The sequence below is a fragment of the Heterocephalus glaber genome, unplaced genomic scaffold (assembly GCF_053883595.1).
Source record: "Heterocephalus glaber isolate CG9 unplaced genomic scaffold, H.glaber_assembly_v1.0 deba00001565, whole genome shotgun sequence".
Lineage (NCBI taxonomy): Eukaryota > Metazoa > Chordata > Mammalia > Rodentia > Bathyergidae > Heterocephalus > Heterocephalus glaber.
Genome location: NW_028258352.1, coordinates 747,940 through 770,128, shown reverse-complemented (window position 1 = coordinate 770,128; position 22,189 = coordinate 747,940). Strand labels below are relative to the sequence as shown.

At 40.3% G+C, this 22,189-nt stretch overlaps 2 protein-coding genes across 15 annotated transcripts in view; one reads left to right on the top strand and one right to left on the bottom strand.

Annotated features, from left to right (window-relative positions):
* Nucleotides 1–22,189, bottom strand: part of Pigl (phosphatidylinositol glycan anchor biosynthesis class L) — a 125,667-nt gene that overhangs the window by 5,126 nt on the left and 98,352 nt on the right. For 4 of the 10 annotated variants that reach the window (XM_021248982.2, XM_021248983.2, XM_087192102.1 and 1 more), the window contains one exon: nt 14,097–14,993. The exons of 5 other annotated variants lie outside the window; for them this stretch is intronic. In XM_021248982.2, coding sequence (XP_021104641.1) covers nt 14,821–14,993 — 173 coding nt within the window. In that variant the 3' untranslated portion in view covers nt 14,097–14,820. Of the gene's footprint in view, nt 1–14,096; nt 18,634–22,189 lie in introns of those variants that run through there. One more of the 10 variants, XM_087192100.1, reaches the window with a different exon arrangement.
* Nucleotides 1–22,189, top strand: part of Cenpv (centromere protein V) — a 42,432-nt gene that overhangs the window by 7,038 nt on the left and 13,205 nt on the right. The window contains exons 3-6 of one of the 5 annotated variants that reach the window (XM_087192097.1): nt 2,052–2,142; nt 12,775–12,844; nt 18,126–18,240; nt 19,384–19,504. In XM_087192097.1, the coding sequence (XP_087048223.1) occupies nt 2,052–2,142; nt 12,775–12,844; nt 18,126–18,240; nt 19,384–19,504 (397 nt within the window). Of the gene's footprint in view, nt 1–2,051; nt 2,143–12,774; nt 12,845–18,125; nt 18,241–19,383; nt 19,788–22,189 lie in introns of those variants that run through there. The other 4 variants (XR_015443363.1, XM_087192098.1, XM_087192099.1 and 1 more) reach the window with 4 other exon arrangements.

The following is a 22,189-nucleotide window of genomic DNA, read 5'->3' as shown; positions in this document are numbered from 1 at the left end:
TCTTGTCTAATTTTTCTGGCTAATGTTTTGAGAACTATATTGTTTTTGTTTTGGTGCCAGGGATCGAACTCACAACCTCACGCTTGCCAGTCAGGTGCTGTGCTGCTGAGCTACATGTCCGGCCCTGGAGAACTATATTGTACAAGAGTGGTGACAGTGGACATCCTTGTCTTGTTTCTGATTTTAGAGTGAAAGATTTTGGTTTTTGTCAATTTAGTATGATGTTGGCTGTTGATTTTTCATTGATGGCTTTTATCAGATTTTTAGAAACTTTTTTTTTTTGATACCAGAGATTGAACTCAGGATGTTGGGCTTGCCAGACAGGCATGGCACCCCTGATCTAAACCCCTGGCCCTGGCTTTTAGTAGATTGAGATAAAGATCATCTATTCCAGTTTTCTCTAGGGTTTTTTAAAAATCATGAATGGGTGTTGGACTTTGTCAATATTCTATATGACAAGAAAAAAAGCAGGGGTAGCTAAAAAAAAAGTGGATTTCCTCCCTCATATGAGCTTTGGGCTTTACGTGCTCTTTTTTTTTTTTTTTTTTTCCTTAAAGCTTAAGGTTCAGCCTTAGGTTGATTATTTGAGCTTGCCCTGTTTTCCTGGTATGGGAATTCACTGCTATAAATTTCCCTCCTAGAACTGCTTTCATTGCATTCCATAAGTTCCAGTATGTTGTATTGTCATTATTGTTTAATTGTAAAAATTGTGTGATTTCTTCTTTAATTTCATCTGTGACCCATTGGTTGTTCAGGAGGGTGTTATTTAATTTCCATATGTTTATGAAATTCTTCTGGTTTCTTTTGCCATTGATTTCCAATTTCATTGCACTATGGTCTGATAGCATGCATGGGATAATTTCAATCCCTTTGCATTTACTTAAGCATGTTGTAGGAGCTAGTATATGGTCTCTTTTGGAGAAAGTCCCATGTGCAGTTGAGAAGAATGTGTATTCTGACGTTGTGGGGTGGAACACTGTAGACATCTAGTAAGTCCATTTGTTCAAAAATTTGGTTCAATTCTAATATTTCATTGTTGATTTTTTTGTCCAGTTAATCTATTTGTGACAGTGGGGTATTGAGGTCCCCTATTACAACCGTATTAGTGCTTATATCATTTCTCATGTCCATTAATATTTGTTTTATGTAGTTAGGTATGCTAGTATTTGGTGCATATATATTTATGATTGTTATCTCTTCCTCTTGGATTGTTCCCTTTATCAGGATGTAGTGACTTTTTTGTGGCTCTTGATCAGTCTTGGCTTGAAATCCACTTTGTCTGCAAATAGAATAGCTACCTTTGCTTTTTTCTGGGTTCCTGTCGCATGGAATGTTGTTTTCATCATTTGACTTTCAGTCTTTGAATTTCTTTTGAATTAGATGTGTTTCTTGTATACAACATATTGTTGGATCTTAGTTCTTTTTTTTTATTTTTATACTGGATCTTACTTCTTGATCCATTCTGCCAGTCTGATTCTTTTGATTGGTGAATTGAGACCATTTACATTGATGATTATAACTGATTTTTTTGTTTTGTTTTGTTTTGGTACCGGGGATCGAACTCTGGACCTTGTGCTTGCAAGGCAAGCAGCGGAACCACTGAGCTAAATCTCCAGCCCAATAACTGATATGTATTAAGCTATCCTTGTCATGTTATTTTCCTATTGTTGGTTCCCTTTTCCCTCCTCTATTTAATTGCTCTTCTTGCCTGGTGGATTCATTCTGTTAGGGTTCAGGGAGTTGTAGTCCTTGTTATCTCTTTCTAGAATGTCCTTCAGAACACTTTGGAGTGCTGGTTTGGTGGTCATAAATTTCTTCAGGTGTTCTTTGTCACAGAACAATAGACTCTCCAGTTACAACTGGCCTGATGTACGAACATGTTAGGTTTATTGGGTTAATGGAAGATTCATCTGCCCCTTATTATCTATAGCATGCACCCAGATCTCAGATGTATTGAGTGAGTTACAACCAGCCCTTGGGAACCGATTGAGTTCATGAGTCAAGTCCACTGTGTCGTATTGCTCCATCAAATTTTTTTTTTTTTTTTTGGTCCTGGGGATCGAACTCGGGTCCTTGTGCCTGCACAGCAGGTGGCGAAACCACTGAGCTAAATCCCTGGCCCTGCTCCATCAATTTTGAAAGGTAGGTTTGTGGGCTACAGCAATCTGGGTTGGAGGTTGTTTTCTTATAGGGCTTGAAATATTTCACTCCAAGCTTTCCTTGGAGGGTTTGCATTGTGAAGTCTGCTGTGATTCTGATGGGCTTTCCTTTACAGGTAATATGTTTCTTTTCTCTAACAGCTTTTAATATTTTGTTCTCGTGTTGAGTTTCTGAAATCTTGACTACTATCTGAGTTGGTATAGTTATTTTTTTTAAGAGTAGGAAAAATTTATTGAAAGAAAGCTTCTGTCTAAAAGAGAAAGAAGGGGGACCAGAAAGTGGGTTGCCCACCCACCCTGTGTTTCAAAGATGTTTTATACAGCAGAGCCATGTGGTGAGGTGGGTACAAAGTGGGAGAAAACTATAAGCCCCAATGGAATTTTACAAGGTGGGCATGAGGTGGGACAAAACCATGACCAACCAATAAGATTACAAGTATAGTCACCCAGGTAATATTGATTAAATGGGGATCAAATTGGGGAGCAAGTCACGTAGCAAGCATACAAGGATTTTCAGTGAGGGTGGGTCAGGGATATTTCCTGGAGAGGCTGGGTTAAGACCTTGGCCCCCACCCAGGTGATTGATACCTGTTTAGAATATCAGTCACTGCTATTCATCCTACATGGGTGTGCTAATTTCTCTCCTTTTACAATGCTGGCCTTCAGTGAATGTGTCTTCACTCTCTTCCATGTTGGCTCCTTGTGGGCTGGCCCTGTCTAACTGCCTACAAGATATCTATTCAAGTTACCCATATGCAATATTCCCCTTTCTGAAGAAGTACCCCTAACTGCTATGAGGGGACAGAGGGGGAAGACAGGTCTGGCTACTTCCAGCTGAAGAGGGTTGTAATTGTGATCAGCAGTCAGAGTTACTCTACAGAGGGTCTATCTAAAGGCCTTCGATGGGCGCCAGGGACTGTCACCTTGGTAGCTGTATAGCTTTGAGTCTGGAGGAGACAAAGCTAAAGGAACAGTTAAGAATACATGGGCCAAATTATAAGGTCAGCAGGATTGCTGTGAATATAGTCAACAAAGGTTTCCACTGGGAGGAACTAGTTAGTAATAGCCTCCCACAAAGAGGATAAGAAGGTCCAGGGGACTTCAGAATCCAATATAAAAGTCATATTGTATAGTTTAGCAGTTAAGAGCTGTTTACAAGATTGATGTGGTGAATCCCAGTAAAAGAAGTCTAGCACATTTGTCATTGGTTCCATTTCTATGACTGCTTGGAGTTTGGCAGCCTCTAGGCAAGAATAAACAAAACTTTTAAGAAATTAGAGCATAATCTAAGCCTGAGCACACTAGAATGAAAGGGCAGGTTGGGGAAAAAGTCACCCTTAGAAATTGAAATAGTGATTGTAACCTTGCAGACTCTTAGATTCTTTATTGATAAGAGGCTATCTATAAGTCTGATACTTTGTTATAAGTCCTCTCTAGTTTCAGCTGTAAGAAGATAAGAGACAATTTGAAGAACAAATTTCACTAAGAAATATAAAACTCTAGCTGAGGTCTTACAGATTTTACCATAGTGTTTTTTCTGTGTTGTTTTTTTTTGGTACCAGGGATTGAACTCGGGTCCTTGAGCTTGCGAGGCAAGCAGCAGAACCACTAAGCCAAATCCCCAGCCCCACCATAGTGTTTTTTCTTTTCTTTTCTTTTTTTTTTGGTACCAGGGATCAAACTCAGGACCTTGTGCTTGCAAGGCAGGCGCCGGAACCACTGAGCTAAATCCCCGACCCAATAGTGTTTTTTCTAATGATCCATAATCATGGTCAGCTACTGGTGGAGCTGGAAACTGCCAGAAGGGTCAGTGACTGGAGCCCCTTTTTACATCTAGCTTTATTACTATGGCATTAGTTTACACCTTTTTTGATTATTCTTTTCTGCTGGGTGTTTAAGACCAAGTTAAAGTGAGACCTGTGTCAATCAGTATGAACCTCTTGCTATCTATCAAGGTCAGTTAAGTCTCCTCAGGCATTACTTTGGAACCATGCATAGAGCCTCTCAGCTCCTCTGTCAGTGTCAGCCGTCAGGATGGGTCATGGCCTTGCTTGACCATGTTACTTTCAGTGAAACCGTGGGAGATTTTTCCGTCTTGGTGACCCTCCTTTGGCACGTGGTACATTTGTCCTCTGGTGCCCAGCAATCTCCCTGCTCAGGAGGTTGAGTGACTTACCAAAAATGTAGGATCCTGTAGAAAAGGTTCCCTCATGTTCTGGATTCTTTGTTGACCTTGAGGGGCCAGGGCCAAAATATTGGCTGTCCTCATGACCCAGTTACCTTTCTAGTTTTGGTCTCCAAACTTTAGTTGTTGAACACCCAGAAGAGAAGATCAGTGAGGTAAGTATTTCAGTAGGAGCAGTGAGCTTAACTATTATAATAGTTAAGACATCAAGCACTTTTGAAGCATAAAGCACAGTTAGAGTGCTTTATGCTTATTTTTTACCAACCATGGTTGTTTTAGTAGTTGAATCCCTGTAGAATGTTAACAGATAACAGTTATATATTATAGAGAAACTTAAGATCAAGACCCACACATAGTATTTTAGTATGACAATCATGATGACATTGTCTTTGTAACACTTACATGTCTATCTTAGTGTGGAATAGTCTTTCAGTCAGACATCTTCATCTGATCACAAAATATTAAATGACATAAAGGAAACTTTATTTATTATCCTTTAGTAGGATCCCATCTAAAGAGAACATACATATTGGCCTATAAATGTATCTTAGGAGTTCATAATGTCTAGCCTCTAATTTTAGTGTGACATTGCTTCAACTGTTTGGTGACTGAGCATCCTTAAGTGTGGTGACACATATAACATGCATCACATAAGTTTTTAAGAAAACTATTATTTGACTGGTTTTCTCATGCTGGCTTGACATGTACCTCTTATCACAGGTAGCTGGAGTGTAAGAGAAAGGCAGATTCCTGAGTCAAAAAAGCTCATTACCATAAACAATATCTTAGAAGACCTGTACACCCACAAGGCATGAATGATATTTAGTACACCATGAAATAACAATGAATATCAGTTACATGAAACCCCTTGTCATTTAATTTTATTTTGTACCAAGAACATTTTCAATAAAACCTTATTGTTTTTTCACAGAAAACTTAGCCAGTGACCAGTGTATACCTATCACAATGATATGTTTAGTGATGTATTTCCCACAAGGCTATGGAAATTATTGGAGTCCCTTTTGTGAACAATGGCTAGAATAAATTTTTTCCAGGCAGCCACTCCTTTATTTACCAAGGGGAGTCCTGACCCATAGTTTTCCTAAGTCCAAGAGTCTTTAATTATCTTGACAAATTTTTAAATGACCTGTGAGAGCCAGATCATAACAACACATAATTTTTTTTTTTTTTTTTTGGTACCAGGGATCAAACTCAGGACCTTGTGCTTGCAAGGCAGGCAGCGGAACCACTGAGCTAAATCCCCGGCCCACAACACATTATTTTGACCAATGAAAGATTCCCAAGTTATACATAAACATCAATATGTACTGTATTTGTAAAACCTGTTGACATTATTTGGATCATCTGGCAACCTGGGGGAACCATGTCGTTAATTACATTTATCTAAAAGCCAACTTGAGTTACAGGCAAAGATCTTAAAAAATCCAAAATGCCAAAAGAAAAAAGCTCAAACATAACAGCTATATATGTTGTAACAAATTGAACAGATAGACACACACATAAGACAACTTGTTTGTAAACCAGAGTGCACTCAGATGTATTTGGCCAAGTTGAATTATAATAACTTTTATAATTTTTAGGTTTATAACTATAAATAAGACTAGTCAGAACTTTGTAGATCAATTAACAGATCTCTTGTAATAAGAATCAAAAGGAATAAAAATCTTCTACACCTGTGAAAGCAAAAACCATTTTAAGATGGGCCCTAAGCTGACGGTTTATCTGACTGGAATACCCAGCTATACAGGCTTCTCATTGTTGCTTTGATAACCATAGTTGTTTGATAGCCACATGTAATTATTCCCTCTAAAGGGACAGACTATTAAAGGTAGTGTTAACTATCTCCAGTGGGGGTCTGCTCAGGCCAGGTTTGCATGAAGAAGAAACTAGGTGACACTCTTTGGAGCTAAGTATGAAATTCAAACAGTGAGGGAAGAAGGCCTGCCAAGACTCCAACTTCCTGTGCTGCAGATGTCTACCTATGACAGTTTTTCCCATTTTGAAAAGAAACAGAGGGAAAGAAGGCATCCCTGTCTATCTTGCTCTGTGCCCAATCTAAGGTGCCCCTTAAACTTTATCTCATCCAGTGCCAGTGGCGGCTGACTAGAGGTGCAAGGAAGTGGCCAGGGCCAGGTTAGCTATTCTTACTGTTCTCTAATTTTGCCTGAGGGCTGAAAGACAGATAAATCTGAACTAAAACTTTTACATTTATCTTCTGAGAGTTTCAGGATTAAACCTAGACCAGTTTTCTATATGGCCCAGTGATAAATGAAGGTCAGCTTTACTCTGGAAGGATTCCAGGGAGGGGAAACTCACCATTCTGGAAGCTTTGTCTTAAAATCCAGCAGCCACAGAAAGGGGAAGTACCTTGAATCAAACTGCATTATTTCTCAGGAGCAGGGCAGTGGAGAAAGGACAGAAGAATGCCTTTAAGTATGGCACAAGAACTAAATCTGAACCATCGAAGGGGTAGAAGGACAAGTAAGATCAGGAGCTTTTCCAGAGTGGATCTGCGATCCTTAGCAAAACGTGTCTCCACTGCATTGCCAAGCAGAAAAATCAAACCAAGAAGCAAAGAACCCAAATGGGTGCTTTTTGCCTCTTGAAAGAGAATGAAAGTGTTCTAACTATATTGTTTAGGGCTTACCCTTTTAATGAATTACTCTGAATGTATAATATCTAATTTATGATTGAAATACCCTACAGGCTGTTGAGCAGCTCCCTGATGTTGTAGAAACACTCCCAAAGCCATGTCTCACCTTTTATTAACATGCAAACTGAAGTGGTGTCCTGTAGTTAGGCACTTAGAAGTGCTTGTTTGAGCTTCTAGAGTGTGGTCTGGGAATAAGGTTCCCAGGTGTCTGTCTCTTGTTTTTTTCTATAAGCTAATAGAGGGGTCATGCAATCTCACTATATCCTGCTATCTGAAGCCCACAAAAGCCTGTGATTTTCAGGAATCTCCTTAGCTGTTTTAGAGTAGTGGGCTGTGGAAAGGAAAGAATTGTTTTAATTCTTTCTTTCCCCCAGCCTTTGGGTTCCCTTTGATATAATAAGGCCTAAATATTTTACCTCAAGGCTGCAAAGTTGTGCCTTAGATCTAGAAATATTATAACCCCTGTCTGTTAGAAAATTCAGCAGAGCAGATGTCTTGGCTAGAAAGCTCTTCTGAGGGGGCACATAACAGCATACCATCTACATATTGCAAGACTGTGACTTGAGAAAAACTATAGTATTTCCTTTTATCAAATCAGGATGTAGGGATGTCCTATTTTTCCTGATAAATAGTTGATAATTTAAAATAATTAAAGGACTTAGTTCTCATGTTTCTTAGACCTTCAAGAATACATGCCTGAGGGCCAGGGATTTAGCTCAGTGGTTCCACCACCTGCCTTGAAAGCAGAAGGACCCAAGTTCGATCCCTGATACAAAAAAAAAAAATCAATGTTTGATTTAAGAGCAACATTACATCTTTCTAATCTAGTCCATAGATCTGAGTAAGACCTCTAAAGACCTCAATATATATATCAGGGTCATCTGAAAACTTTTAAGCCTCATTTGATCTGTCTAAGATTACTGAGAGAAAAAGATACATGAACACAGGTAGTCTCATATTTGCCATTTACTTCCTGCAAGGGATATTGTCTTTGAGGGACCTCAGCAACTTAGCTAAGGATAGATATAGCCTCATGGAGATTAATTCTAGCTGGCCTAGAAATTCCACCCTCAGCACCTGGTGGTTAGGGTGAGGAGTAGCCTTAGGCTTAGAGGTACTGAATGCCTTAAGGGTGAGGTGTCTCTCATTTTTCTATGGCCCACATTTATATTTGAACCCAAGCAAGAATTACTTCTTAATGTAAAGAAAATCTCAACATAAAATTATTTTGACCATTTTCTCTCTTTTACAGTATAATTCTAATTGTGAGATAGCATCATAGTACTTTCCTCTGTGTACTTGGCTTTAGGAGGTAGGCACACCACATACAGGTATAGAGAAATACTAAATTGCTCCTTAATATAGTCCAAAGGAGTAAGAAGTTCAGATATAGAGTCCCAGTTTGAAACAAGAGAAACAAATCGGTATCCCATAAGTTTCTGCTTGATTCCTGTGCCCCCTAGGGCATCCCCAGGCTGTCCCCCCAAGGTTTATACCACTCCAGGGTAGGTAGCTACCTCTGGAGAGAGAACCAGAAATCAAAACCAGACTGGACTATCTATCCTTTACCAGTGCACAATCTTATCTTCCTCAGATAACTCATATCCTTATTCCAGTAGGTACTCTTAAAGGACAAGTTACAATTGACTTCAGCCATAACAATCATGTTTAGAGAAAGAAGTATTGCTAGCAAACCAAGAGATTTAAACCACTGCTATCTAGTTCCTGGAAAGAGAGAGAGGAAAATAAGTCAACAGTCAAATTAGGGCACTTTTCCTGCAAAAGATATCACCTCCATGGATGGTAAGTCAGAGATTCTGCCCTGGGCCCTAGGGCAGAGAAAGCTCTGAGAAATTTCTGTTGTCTGTCCAGTCATTTAGGTAACTTTTATTAGCAGCAATACAAGCCTACTCCTTTAAGGTCCATTTTAAATTCACTAAGTATTTGAAACTCATAGGTCCTCTTAGTAGCCACAGTCTACATAATAAAGGCACTCTTATCGACTTCCTGTGCACGTATGAATGAAGAGAAAGGCTGGCTAAGATAGTCCCATATTCTAGCTAATGAGTAAAAACACAAATGCAAGTTACTGATTGCTATTTTCCGTAGTGTAAGACAAAGCAGTTGTTGTGAGTTCCCTTAGTCTGACTTTCTGGAAGGAGGAGTGGTCTGACTACAAGGGATTTTCAAATGAACTCCCAACAAGTTGGAGAAAAGTTTAAGTGGGGTTTTTAACTCACTAGCAGAGCGAAAAAGCCTAAATAAAGCTCAAGCTGGTTAAACATCCCAAAAAATTACCATACAGCATTTTATAAGTCCACAGTCAACGTTCCAAAGTCCATAACCTATCAGAAAAGGCATTTTTCTCCCCTACACACATAAATGATAAAGACCATGCCTAGGTGGGAGAAAAGGTTCAGGTATTTTTACTCCATCAAAGATTTGTTTTATACATTTGTCTAGAGGTCTTACTAGTAGTAGAGAAAGCAGTCCAAACTGTAGCTCAAATCTTAATGGAGGCTTAAGAAAAGGGCTCTAACAGCATCATTTCAGATCACTCTGAGATAGGGGATATCTGATGATCACTGACAAGAGTTCCCCTTTCACCTCACTGAGCAGTCCAGATAGGGATAAGATGTGGAGATTTTCTGCTGATTACCTGGATGGGCTATTGGGAGCTAGTTTCTTCTGAGGGACCTTTGGGTATTTGCCAGAGAGTAGCCCTGGCCATGACCCCTCAGTTGTCACCTCAGTTTCTTCTAGTTCCACGCAATCAGAGATCTGTCTCCAAAAGGAACCCAATTGCCTATCTGGTCAACATATCACCCGCCATTGGTGTCAGTGGGAGTGGGGATTCACCAGAGGGCAAGTGGAGAAACCTGTCCTCTGCTTTGAGAGTGGCAGCTGCCCTAAAGGCAATTACTAGCTGACAGAGTAACCACTGTTAGACATTCTATAAGGGACAGATAAAAGCCTGAACTGTCTTTATCTGGATGATTTTATAAGAGACCCATTTTACAACATTTTTAAGCAAATAAGTCCAAATGCAACATACACAAAACAAGAATAAAAGAATTTTAACAAATGACAGTGCATTAAAAAAACAAGAAAATTGCAAACATTTAAAACAATTTAAAATTAAGATACTTTTGAAACAAAAGCCAAAACAAAGGCCAGAATTTATGAAGCAAAAACCAGAATCTATGAAACAAATGTCAAGAGCCTATGAAACAAAAGTTACAATCTATAAAGCAAAAAGACCAAAGTTAGAACCTATGGAACAAAAGAAAACTCTTACCTCCAACCAGTAATCTCAGTGGAAGACCTCCAAAATGATATAAGGGAAGAGATGTAACTTCCAAACCTACGAGATATCCAAAATGCAAGTTTGTGTTCTCTAAAATCGAAGAATGAATTTTAGAAACAATGGAGGTTAAGAGTAGGAAAAATTTATTGAGAGAAAGAAAACTTCTATCTTAGGAGAGACAGAAGAGGGACTGGAAAGTGGGTTGCCCCTGGTGTAGATATTTTTGATTATGGCTAATTAGAATTCTATGTGCCTCACCGTGTGTCAAATTCTTTTTCCCTGCTTGGGAAGTTTTCTGCCATTACTTCTATAAACAGATTTTTTTATGTTGTTTGTGCTATGCCCTGCTTTTTATTTAGTCAGATCAATCTTATGTTATTCTTTGCATCATCTAGCAACTGTTGGATTAATTTTTTTTGTGGTCCCTTGCTTTTTTTTTCTTGGTACCAGAGATTGAACTCAGTACTTTGTGCTAGCCAAGCAGGCACAGTGCCACTGAGCTAAATCCCTGGCCCTTCCTTGCTATTTTTAAGAAATCTTTCTTTTTGCAATTGCTAACCACAATCCTGTCTTCTATATCTGATATTCTGTCCTCACATTGGCTCCTTCTGCTGCATATACTTTCAATGGCATTTTTAATTTCATGAATATCTTTTTGAATTTGTTTCATGGATTCCATTTCTTTCCCATGTTGGGTGTTCATGGTTTCTATCATTTTCCTAAGCTTCTACTTCTTGAATTTATTGTGGATGAGAAAGTTGCTGCCTATTTGGCCTATCCTCTGGTTCTTTGGCACTGGCCTATAGTATTGTTTAGTATTGTTTATGACCCTTAGGCAATCTCAGTATTGGTATACCAGGAAGAACAACTGATTTGAACAATTATGCCATCTTGGCCAAAGTAGTACAGTCAACAATAGCAATAACAATAGCATCAAACACAGCCTAGAAAATGACAAATTGTGGTAAATATTAATTTGGCACCTTTAACTGTGTTGAACTAGATTTGTGGTTATGTAACAAAATCTAAAACCAGAAAATTGTATACAGTAAATATGTTCTCAGTATGGTGATTTTATCCTTGGGAGGAAATTTAAAAGGGGTTTGGGGGAAAAATAGAGAAATAGAAGAAGAGGAAGAGATTAGAAGCAAGTCTGGAGGGCAAAGGAAGATCATGGAAACTAAGAAACTGGTGAAGAAGACAGGAGGTAAAGAAGGAAGAAATAACAACAAAAACAAAAACCCCTAGAAATTCATATAAAAACAAGAACAGTCAAGAAAAAAGTAAAATAAAACACAAACAAAAGAAAGAAAGAAAAAAGACCTCTTCAGCATGTGTCTCTGCTGTCACTGATAGAAAGAGTGGGCAAAGTCCAGATTAATCCCAGCAAACCAGCCTGCACCTTTACTTCTGAAGGTCAGGCTGGTTTCTGGCTGTGAGGCTGAAACCCAATTTGTTTGACCTGCAGCAATCCATGTGGCTCTAGCAGGCTTGAACTTGGCTTCTTGACCTCCTGCCAACTTGAACTCAGTCCACCTTACCCTGATGGAGCCAGCCTGCAGCTGGTCTGAGTTCCCAGCTCAGTTGGCCCCTCTCCAAGATGACCACCGGCCAGTCACCCTCTCCTGAGGGGTGTCTGAACCTGAGTAACTCACAAGCTACTTGCAGTCTGTTGCATCCACTTCTTTGTTCACTGGTGTGTTTCTCTGTGGAGGCCTCTGGGGTTGCCAGTAGTCACTGTGCACCTGCAGGTTCAAGCCACCCTTCCCATGCAGTAAGTCAGGAGAGAAAGTACTGCTTACTACCTCCTTCTTTGTGCGTCTCTCTCCTCACTCTCCCCATGGGTTTCAATTCTTGTTTCAGATCCTTGCTGGGTCCTGGGGACCCATTTCTCTCCTTCTCTTCACATTGCTATATTCCAGCATATGGACACCAAATTTTGGAAAGGCTGTTTCTCTGCTGTTCACTACTCCACCATCTCTCTAGTGTGGTATTTCTAGGGATCCATTTTACTTGGAGCTACCTTTTTTCTGATGTGGAGATGGGGAAAGAAGGAAACATAAGTTTCCTTATCCATTTTTGGTGTGAATGTCTGCAGGATAGATTGCAGCAGTGTCTGAAGTTTGTTTTCTAAGTGTGAAAGCCAGTGTTTGTCTTCACTGTAACAAACTAGGGCATGGGCAGTGAAATAAGGTACTGGTGGTCCTGGATTTTTGAGTAGGGGCATGACCTCAATTTCTGCCTCTGGGACCCAAATCTCCTTTCCACAGTAGCAGAGGCCCCAGGGGACCAATCTGTCTGCTTCAGCTCCCCCTTTCTTGGAAGGTGCTGAAAGGGGAGCTCCCTTTGAGGTCAGCTGGGTCTCCAGACATAACGGGCTGGTCCCCCTGAGCACACAGAGGATGCAGATGGCTGTTCACAATCTGGAATTTGCTTTGTCTTTCTGTAGCTGCAGCATTTGCAAGAAGAAGCAGAATAAACACTTCATTGTTCCAGCTTCTCGATTCAAGCTCCTGAAGGTTAGTGCTTAAGTGCAAGGTCAGGAGGGCATGTGTGAGGACTTCTAGCCTGCCCTCCACAGGGTGTGGGGGCAGAGAACATGGTTGGTTTCCCTTTTAACCCTGGTTTCATGTTTACTTTTAAAAGGTTGTTATTTTTTCCTCTTTATTTCTGAAGACATATTTGATCTTACGGAAATATTTTCAAATTCAGAGAATCAAAAAATAAATTAATAAAATTAACCAAGTTAACCACTGTTAATATTTTGGTGTATATTATTATTTTCTACATAAATGTATATACATATATTGTCATGTTTCTATCAAAGTAGAGTTTTACGTTTTTTCCAAATGTAGCCTACTTTTGTCATTTCCCAATGAAACATCACATAATTTTCTTTTTCTTTTCTTATTTTTCTCTATTTTTTTTTCTTTCTTTTTTTTTTCCTTGCAGAACTTGGGATTGAGCCTTAGATTTCACACTGAGCTATATCCCCAGCCCTTTTTTAAAAATTGAGGCAGGGTCTCCCAGAGTTGCCCAAGCTGAGTTTGAATTTACAGTCCACCTGCCTCAGTCCCTCAGAGTGCTGGGATTATGGGTGTATGTCATCATGCTCAGTTTATAATTTTTTTAACTTTAATTGTATTATTTTGGGCAATTCTTTTTGTATTTGGCACAGAATTTGCAAGATGTAAGAAAATATATGAATACATAGTGAAAAGTCTTTCTTTCACTGTCTCTCAGGCCCCAGCTTCCTACTCCCCAGTAGCCATTTCCCTGGTTGATATCTCATCACCTCTGCATCTGTAGTAGTGAATTTGGAGCCTGAGTCTAGTTTTTTTCCAATTATAAACATTACTGTGAAGAATTTCTCAGTGTATAAGTTGTTGACAATTTAGAAATTTTTTTTTCTTTGAGATCAGTTCTCTTAAAAATAAAATTCCTAGGACTAGGGATTTAGCTCAGTACATTGTGCCTGCCTCGCAAGTGCAAGGTCCTGAGTTCGATACCTGGTACCAAAAAAATAAATAAAATCTCTAAGTCAGAAAATACAAACTTTTAAAAAAGCCTCTTTAGCACATACTAGATAGTGTGGAGTAAGGCATGGCTTTAATTCCATCTTCCATTCCTACTTTGCCAATCACAGGTCTCACAGGTCTCTGCCTATACCAAGAGTATAGTTGTCAGTGTAGTTATCTGTGTCTTACCAGACTGCGAGTGTGTTTTAAGTACTTTTCTCATTCCTGGGACAAAATACCTGACACTCACAACTTTAGTGAGGAGAGTTTATTTTGGCTCATATTTCAGTCCATAGTCAGCTGGCTCCAAGACAGGATGGCATGGCAGAGAGGGATGGTGGGTGAGAGCTGCTCAAGGCATGGCAGATAGAAAGCAGAGAGACTGACGGGAAGAGCCAGGGAGGGAAATACACTGTATTTCTCTGAAAATAAGACCTAACTGGAAAATAAGCCCTACCATGATTTTTCAGAATGTTCATAACATAAACCGTATTCCCAAAATAAGCTGCAGTTAAGATGGCCAGCCAGAAAAAAAAAAAGATTGTCAGCCAGACAGATGTACATAAATTCGTCTGTTGTAACTCATGATGGATGTATTGAATTATAATACTAATGTATACTAAATAAAAATAAATAATATTCACATTAATACTTAAACAATATAAATTACTATTAAGTATTTCTAAATACCCAAGAGGGTATTTGGATGAGAGAAATATGCCTGTGAAAACTTGAGATTTTTTGCTGAATGACCAATCAGAGTACAGAGACAGTGCACAAATAAAATAATGTGCACATTTGATAACAAGTAGATGTGGCTGGGTCTAATATGAATCTTCACAATTCAATATGTCGTGTGTTGTAACGATGGACTATGAACAGGCTCAATGGACAGAAGTGCCCGTTTAAGGAGAGCTCTATTGCTGGACATGAGAGATTGGGGCCAATGGTTCTGTAGGAAATGGAGATGTAAGAAATTAGGGCCAGAGTTTGGGGTTTGGAGAGTTATGCTGATGTTCCAGAAGAATACATGACTGTATTTGAATAAATGTAGATTTTTGTACATAAATAATTGAACAGGGCCCAGGATGCAGCTCAGTGGAGCTGCGCCTCCCTGGCAAGCGCAAGGTCCTGAGTTTGATCCCCGGTACTGAAAAAAAAAAAAAGAAAGAAAAAAATGAACAAATGTTGCACATGAGAAAATAAGACATCCTCTGAAAATAAGCCCTGTTGCATCTTTTGGAGCAAAAATTAATATAAGACCCAGCTTTTCTGGGAAATATAATACCCTTCCAAACCATGACCCCAGTGACCATCTTTTCTTACCAGGCCTCACTTCCTAACAACACATTTAGCTATAAACTCCTTAGTGGACTAATCACTGATGAGTATAGTAAGTATCTACCTCCATGGTCCAGTCACCTTCCAAAAGCCCCAGGTATAGCCAGGTGTGGTGGCACTCACCCTTGATCTCGGCACTTGGGTGGCTGGAGCAGGAGGATCACTGTGAATTCAAGGCTACCCTGGGCTACATAGTCCAAGGCCAGCCTGGACTACACAGTGAGAACCTGTCTCAAAAAAGCCCCCGATATGAGGCTTTGAGAGGATATCTTGATGTAAACTATAACAGTTTCTCCAAGGCAAGTACCACTTTTAAGTTTGACAGCTGACCTAATTCCTGGCCTAGTAGGTCCTTGCACTGAATAATTGGGCTCAGAGAGTTCCTGGGAGGAATGTCTGACTAAGTGGATGATTATAAGAGTCTTAGTCTTTTCTGAGATAGTAAGGTTTAAATTGAATGTGAAGATGAGGAAGAAAGAGGAATTGGAGTTATAGCCAAAATGTTGGGCCTGAGCACTTAGTCAAATAGAGACACCAGGTCCTGCAAGTGTAGATGGCTGGGCTATGAGGCAGGTGCTGGGACCACTGAGCTAAATCCCCGACCCTGAACTGTTTTGTCTTTTGAGTATTCAGAGGATGGAAGTATATGGAAATGAGGGTCTGGATGTCACTGGGTGGTTTTATTAATGAATGAGGTAAAGTAAGATGTGAAGTATTTACTGATTCTGCCTGAGAGTAAGTCTGGATGATTTGAGATCACATGGCAGTTGCTTTTGCTGCTTTTCTGGTGCCATAGTTATGGAGTAAGAAATAGCTGCTCAGGGAGCTATTTTTATAGGAAACTCATGGGCACCTTGGTGCTTGCCTGTAGTCCCAGCTAGTCAGGAGGCTTGAGGCAGAAGGATTGTTTGAGCCCAGGAATTTGAGGCCAGCCTGGACAGCACAGTGAGACTCTGTCACTTAAACAAAGAAATAATCCTATAAGAAACTCAGAGTTCATGAGGGCCTTCCTCTCCTGTGTTGGTGTCTGGTGGCTAGGGAAGAAGTATAAAGAGGCCTAATAGTGATAAGAAACACTGTCCCCTAACATTCATCTACCGTTTCTCTTCCTGGGGGAAAATCACTGTTTCTTGGCTACCTCTTCAAGGTTTATATGCAGTAAAATCACATAAAGTGTATATCCTTTTTTATTTATTAATTTTAAGGGAGGAAAGGTTTATTTGGCTCGTGGTTTGTAGAGGTTTCAGTCCATAGTCAGCTGGCTCCAAGGCAGGGTGACATGGCACATAAGCATCACAGAGGAGAAACAGTTTATGGAAGCCAGGAAGTAGTAAGCAAGCAAGAGTTCTTTTTTAAAAAATAGAAATGGTGGGGCAGGGATTTAGCTCAGTGGTTTCGCCGCCTGCTGCGCAAGCGCAAGGACCTGAGTTTGATCCCTGGTACCAAAAAAAAAATTTTTGAAACAGTAAACTATACCTGTTGTATTTGTTTTGATTTTTGTTTTGTTTTGTAGTGGTGTGAGGATTTAAGCCAGGAGGGCTTCATGCATACTAAGCATGTGCTCTACCACTGAGCTACATACTCAGCCCATTTTTATATCTTGCCTTCTTCATTTTGAAACCATGGAGATTGCTCCATTTTAGCTTTTTCACTCACTCTTCTCAACCCTTGCAGAATATTCCATTTTATGAGGGTCTGTCTTTGTTTGAACCAGTTCTCAGCTGGAGAACTTTAAATTTTTCTGGTCTTTGTTTATGAATAGTACTATACACACATACATCCATAGGAAAACTTTCTAAAAGTGTAAATGCTTGTTAAGAGATTTTGGTAGATGTCGCTATGTTTTTTTTGTTTTGTTTTGTTTTTTTGTTTTTTTGGTACCGGGGATCGAATTCGGGTCCTTGCACTTGCACAGCAGGTGGCGAAACCACTGAGCTAAATCCCCAGCCCAGATGTTGCTATGTTTACCACTTCATATTCCCATGACTGATATGTGAGAGTGCATATCTTCTATTTTTAAATTTTAGTTTTTGTCTTTTTGTGAGAGTGCCTGTTTTTCTACAAGTTGTCAGTGCTGTTAACCAACTTTTTGATTTTTTTTTTCACTCAACAGTGAAAAGTATCTCATTGCAGTTCATCACTGTAAGCATCATTTCGCAGGTGAAGGAGAGATTTGTTTTTCATTTTCTTTGAATCTTCCATTCATGGTCTTTGCCACACTTACACGAATACACTAGGGAAATTATCCCTTTGTCTATGCTGTCTGACAAAAATTTTTCCTAGTTTGTCCTTTATGGATTAATTCAAGTACAGTCAACAGTTTTCATAAGACCATGAGCAGAACTGTTTGGGCATATGGGAAGCCAGTACGTCCAGTGAGCTGCTCTCCACTTAGGGCCTGGAAAATGGGCATTTTTCACTCCCTGGCTTTGGCAGGACATTGTTTTGTGAGATCTATGAAGAGATCTATGTTGGGTTGGTCTGTGTGTAGTTGCCCTATGAGAAGCCCTGAGATGTCATGCTCAAGTATTGTGTCTTCAGATAGTATGGATGGGTCCCTGTCCCCAAGAAACTTTTGAGTCTTTTGTGGGAAATGGCACCTGTCTTGTGAAGAATTTTAGTTTTTGTTTTTTGGGGACAAAAGTTTCATGTTGTAGACCAGGCTGGTCTCGAGCTTTCTATGAACCTCGGGCTGGGTTCGAACTTATTATCCTCCTACCTCAGCCTCCTGAGTACCAGGATTATAGGTTTGTGTCATCACACCAGCCAAGATTTACTTTTTTTTTTTTTTTGGTACCGGGGATCGAACTCGGGTCCTTGTGCTTGCGAGGCAAGTGATGGAACCACTGAGCTAAATCCCCAGCCCCAAGATTTACTTTTTAAATGACATAAAATAATCTTTCTTTAAAAAGAGAAAGCCTATTTGTTTGTGTTTACTTAGGGAGCTGAGAGCATAACCACTTATACATTCAATACGCACAAAGCCCAGCATACCTTCTGTAAGAGATGTGGTGTTCAGAGCTTCTATACCCCCCGCTCCAACCCCGGAGGCTTTGGTGAGTAAAGGGGATGGACTATAAGCTCAGGGGATGCTCAGAGGCCCGGGTGCTTGGGGTGTAGGTGCTGAGTGGACCAGTGGTTGCTGGTATATTTGGCCTGCCTCCTGCCTGGCTAGGTGCTTCTTTCACAGGCATGTGTTAGAGCAACAGGGATCTTCAGCGGAGCTCCTTTCCAGTGGTGGGTAGGAGACTCTGACCAAGTGTCTCAGTCCCATAGGGAGATATCTTTCTCAGTTCCAGCCAGATTGGTGCTTCACAGCTGTGTGTCACTGGGGGTGACACTGAAGGTTAGAGAGAGGATGATCACTTTTAAAAATAAGGGCTGGGGGTGAAGCGCAGCAGTAGAGTGCTTGTCTGGTGTGCACGAGGCTCTGGGTTTGATCCCCAGTACTGCCAAAAATGAAAAATAAATTTTGTTCAGAATACAACCTGGAGAACCTCCAAGGTCCTTTTCAGCTCCTGGTTGGATCTGGGAGAAGTAAAACCAGCCCTTAGCCAGTTGTTGTACCAGTTACAGTTGAATTGAGGGGAAACTAGCAGTTGAAGACGTTTGGAGCTATGGGGCAGCTGTGACAATGACATCTGCTTTATGGCGGGAGACAGGGAAGGGCCTGATATCATACTAGCCTTTTCCCACCCTTTTTCTTCAGCAGCCCCTACTGGTTCCTCATCTGCCATGTGGACTCCTTTCTGCCCACCTTTTAGGCCAGGAAATGATTTTGAAGAGTATAAAATCCTATACAAATGGGGAGCTATTTAATTCTTAGAAATTTTATCTGAACTGAAGAAAGGCCTGAGAATTCTTCAGAGATTGCACTATCCCTGAGCCTTTTTACTTTTCCTACTCAGCTTGGTTTTGAACGATGCCAAGCCTTTCCCATCAGTTCAAGGAGTCTGATCTCCATCTGGCAGGTGAGGACCATGATCCAGAAGGCTGAATCATAAGCTGTGACCAGTGCTGCCTGAGTTTAGCAGGCCGTATTGATTTCATAAGCTGAGGTCTTGAGCTGGAACATATCTCTTGGGAATCTGATGCATAAGATGATGATGTTTGTACTAGGGGGTTTGTCCAAGAACCAGGATAGTCTCTATTCTCACCCATACTTGGGACACATCTTTCTCTGTGCCACTTTCTCCTAGGAATTGCCCCACATTGCCTGGATGAAGGCACCGTGCGGAGTGTGATCACTGAGGAATTCAACGGCAGCGATTGGGAGAAGGCCATGAAGGAGCACAAGACCATCAAGAACATGTCTAAAGAGTGAGCTCCTGCTTCTCCCTTCCTGAAAAGGAGGAATGAGTGGGGCCAGCCCCTCTATGGTCTGTATAGCATCTTGGTGGTGCCTTTGGTGTAGCTGACCAGGTTGCTGGTGCTGCTGGCCAGCAGCTGCCTTGGTCTGTGTGAGTTTGCTCCAGCTACCAGTTTCTTTAGGCAGCTCTTTGTCCTTCCTCAGCCCAGAATTTGATGTAGGCTAGTTCACCCTCTTCCTTCTTTTCCCCAACTTTTGTGTGATCTTTTAGAAAATAAATATTTTTAACATTAATGCAGTTACTATGGTTCCTCATTTCCTCTGCACCTTGATTTTGCCTCTGAGGCTAATCATTGAACAGCAGATATTTGTTGGTCACTATCAAGATGCTTACAACCAAGTTGACAAGAAGAGGTAAGAAGTAAGTAGACAGTGATTATAACTAGAGGATTGTAGCTGATTACAGTCTGTTTGAGTTGTGAAGAGGGGAGTGATAGGATATAGGAGAGAGGGCTAGTCCAGGAAGATCTGAGTAGGGTATGGTGTGAGTCATACTGTTTTTAAAGGTAAGTTAATTCTAATTTTTTTTTCTTTTTAACTAAGCTTAGCAGGCTGTGCTAAAATACATATCACATAAAATGTACAGTTTAGTCATGTTAAATACATTGATGTTGTACAACTGTCTTGCCACTGAGCTATGTCCCCAGCCTTCTTTGCTTTTTTTTTTTTTTTTTTTGTAATTGGGCTTAGTACTATGGGCTCTAAACTAAAGTACATTCTGGGGCATGTTTACTTTTTTTATGTATGGTAATGGGATTTGAATTTAGACCCTTTTTGCTGAGCTACATCCCAGCCCCTTTTTGATTTTTAATTTTGAGAGTTTCTCAGTCAGTTGCTAAGCACCCCAGGTTGACCTCAAACTTCTGATCTCTCAGCCTCAGCCACTCCCAAGGGCTGGGATTATAGGCTTTTGCCATTATGCCCAGCTCTGGTTTTTTATTTTCGAATGGGGTCTTATTGAGTCTCCAAGTTGCCCAGACTGAATTGAAATTTAGCTAAATTCCTAGCCCTTTATTTTATTTTTTTTAGATTTTTGAGACAGTCTCACTCTGTAGTAAGGGCTGGGTTTGAACTCACTATGTAGCTCAGGCTGGGCTTGAACTAGCAGTGGTGACCCTGCCTCTGCCTTTTTGCTTTTATTTTGAGACAGTCTTGCTTAAGTTGCCCAGGCTAGACTCCATCCACCTTGGGATCTTCCGGCCTTAGCCTCCCAGGTAGGTGGAATTACAGGCGTGTAGCTCAGTGCTCCCTAGGTTTAATCACCATTACCACCAAAAAAAATAAACTAAAAAACCCAACAACTTTGAGTCTTTTTTTTTTTCTTTTTCTTTTCGGTTTTTTTTTGGAGACAGGGTCACACTATGTAGTTCAGGCTGGCCTTGAACTCACTATGTAGACCAGGCTGGCCTCAAATTTGCTGCAGTCTTCCTGCCTCAGACTCCCAAGTGCTAGGATAATAGGTGTGCGTCACCACGCCCAGTTTAGCTTCTGAACAACTTTGAACAGAGTAAAATAATGCCTGACCCGTTATACAGTGTTAGGGTTGGTTCTCATCTCCCTCTTTTCCCATGATTGTATTTTGATCAGGTCAACTTTCCTAAAACATTCTTTTCGTTAACAAGTACTGAATATGTACATGGTATCAATAAATATTTGTTCTTTGCTTTAGGAAAACCAATAAAGAAGTGTTCTGTTAAGTAGACTAGACAAGAGACAAGGGAAAAAAAAAAGAGAGACAAGGATGTGGAGAAGAAGCAAGATGGTCAGTTCCTTGTTTCTGTGTGGTTACTACCTGGTCAACTACCTTGGCAGACAGCCATGTTCACACTGACCTTGGGAGGAGCTGGGCAAGTGCAGGAACTGAATTTTCAGGATCAGAACTCAAAGTATTCCTTAAAATTTTTTAAAGTTATGCAGATAAAGGGCTGGGGATTTAGTTCAGTGGTCCCCGCGCCTGCCTTGCAAACACAGGGTCCTGAGTTTGATTCCCAGTACAGCCCCCCAAAATTATTTAGATAAAACATGAATTATATTCTCAGACAGTAATCTCTTTTGATCTACCTTTCCTATTGCAGTGTTATATAAAAATGCAGTTCTGTGTGTCTTTTTTTTTTTTTTGGTACCAGGGATTGAACTCAGGACCTTGCACTTTCGAGGCAGGCACCGGAACCACTGAGCTATATCCCTGGCCCCCTGTGTGTCTTTTAAAGCCATAGTGGTAGGGCTGGGAAGTATATCTCAATAGTAAAGCATGTTCTTAGCAAGCATCAGGCCCTGGGTTCAATCCCCACTATTAAAAACTAAAAGGGCCAGGGATTTAGCTCAGTGGTTCCACCGCTTGCCTCGCAAGCACAAGGACCCGAGTTCAATCCCCTGTACCAAAAAAAAAAAAACCTAAAAAATATTTTAAAACATAAATGGTATCATACTGTCTTCTTTGTTCTGACATTTGCGTTTTATTTAATAACACATCATTTCACATCAATATACATATCCTCAGTATTAGCTGTTAGATAAAATTGTAGCATGAGTATAGTTTAACCTTTTCTCATGCAAATTTACAGTTTTGCTGTTACACAAAGTGTTGACAATGAACATCCTTTTATGTACCTTATACACATGAGTATTATTTGGGA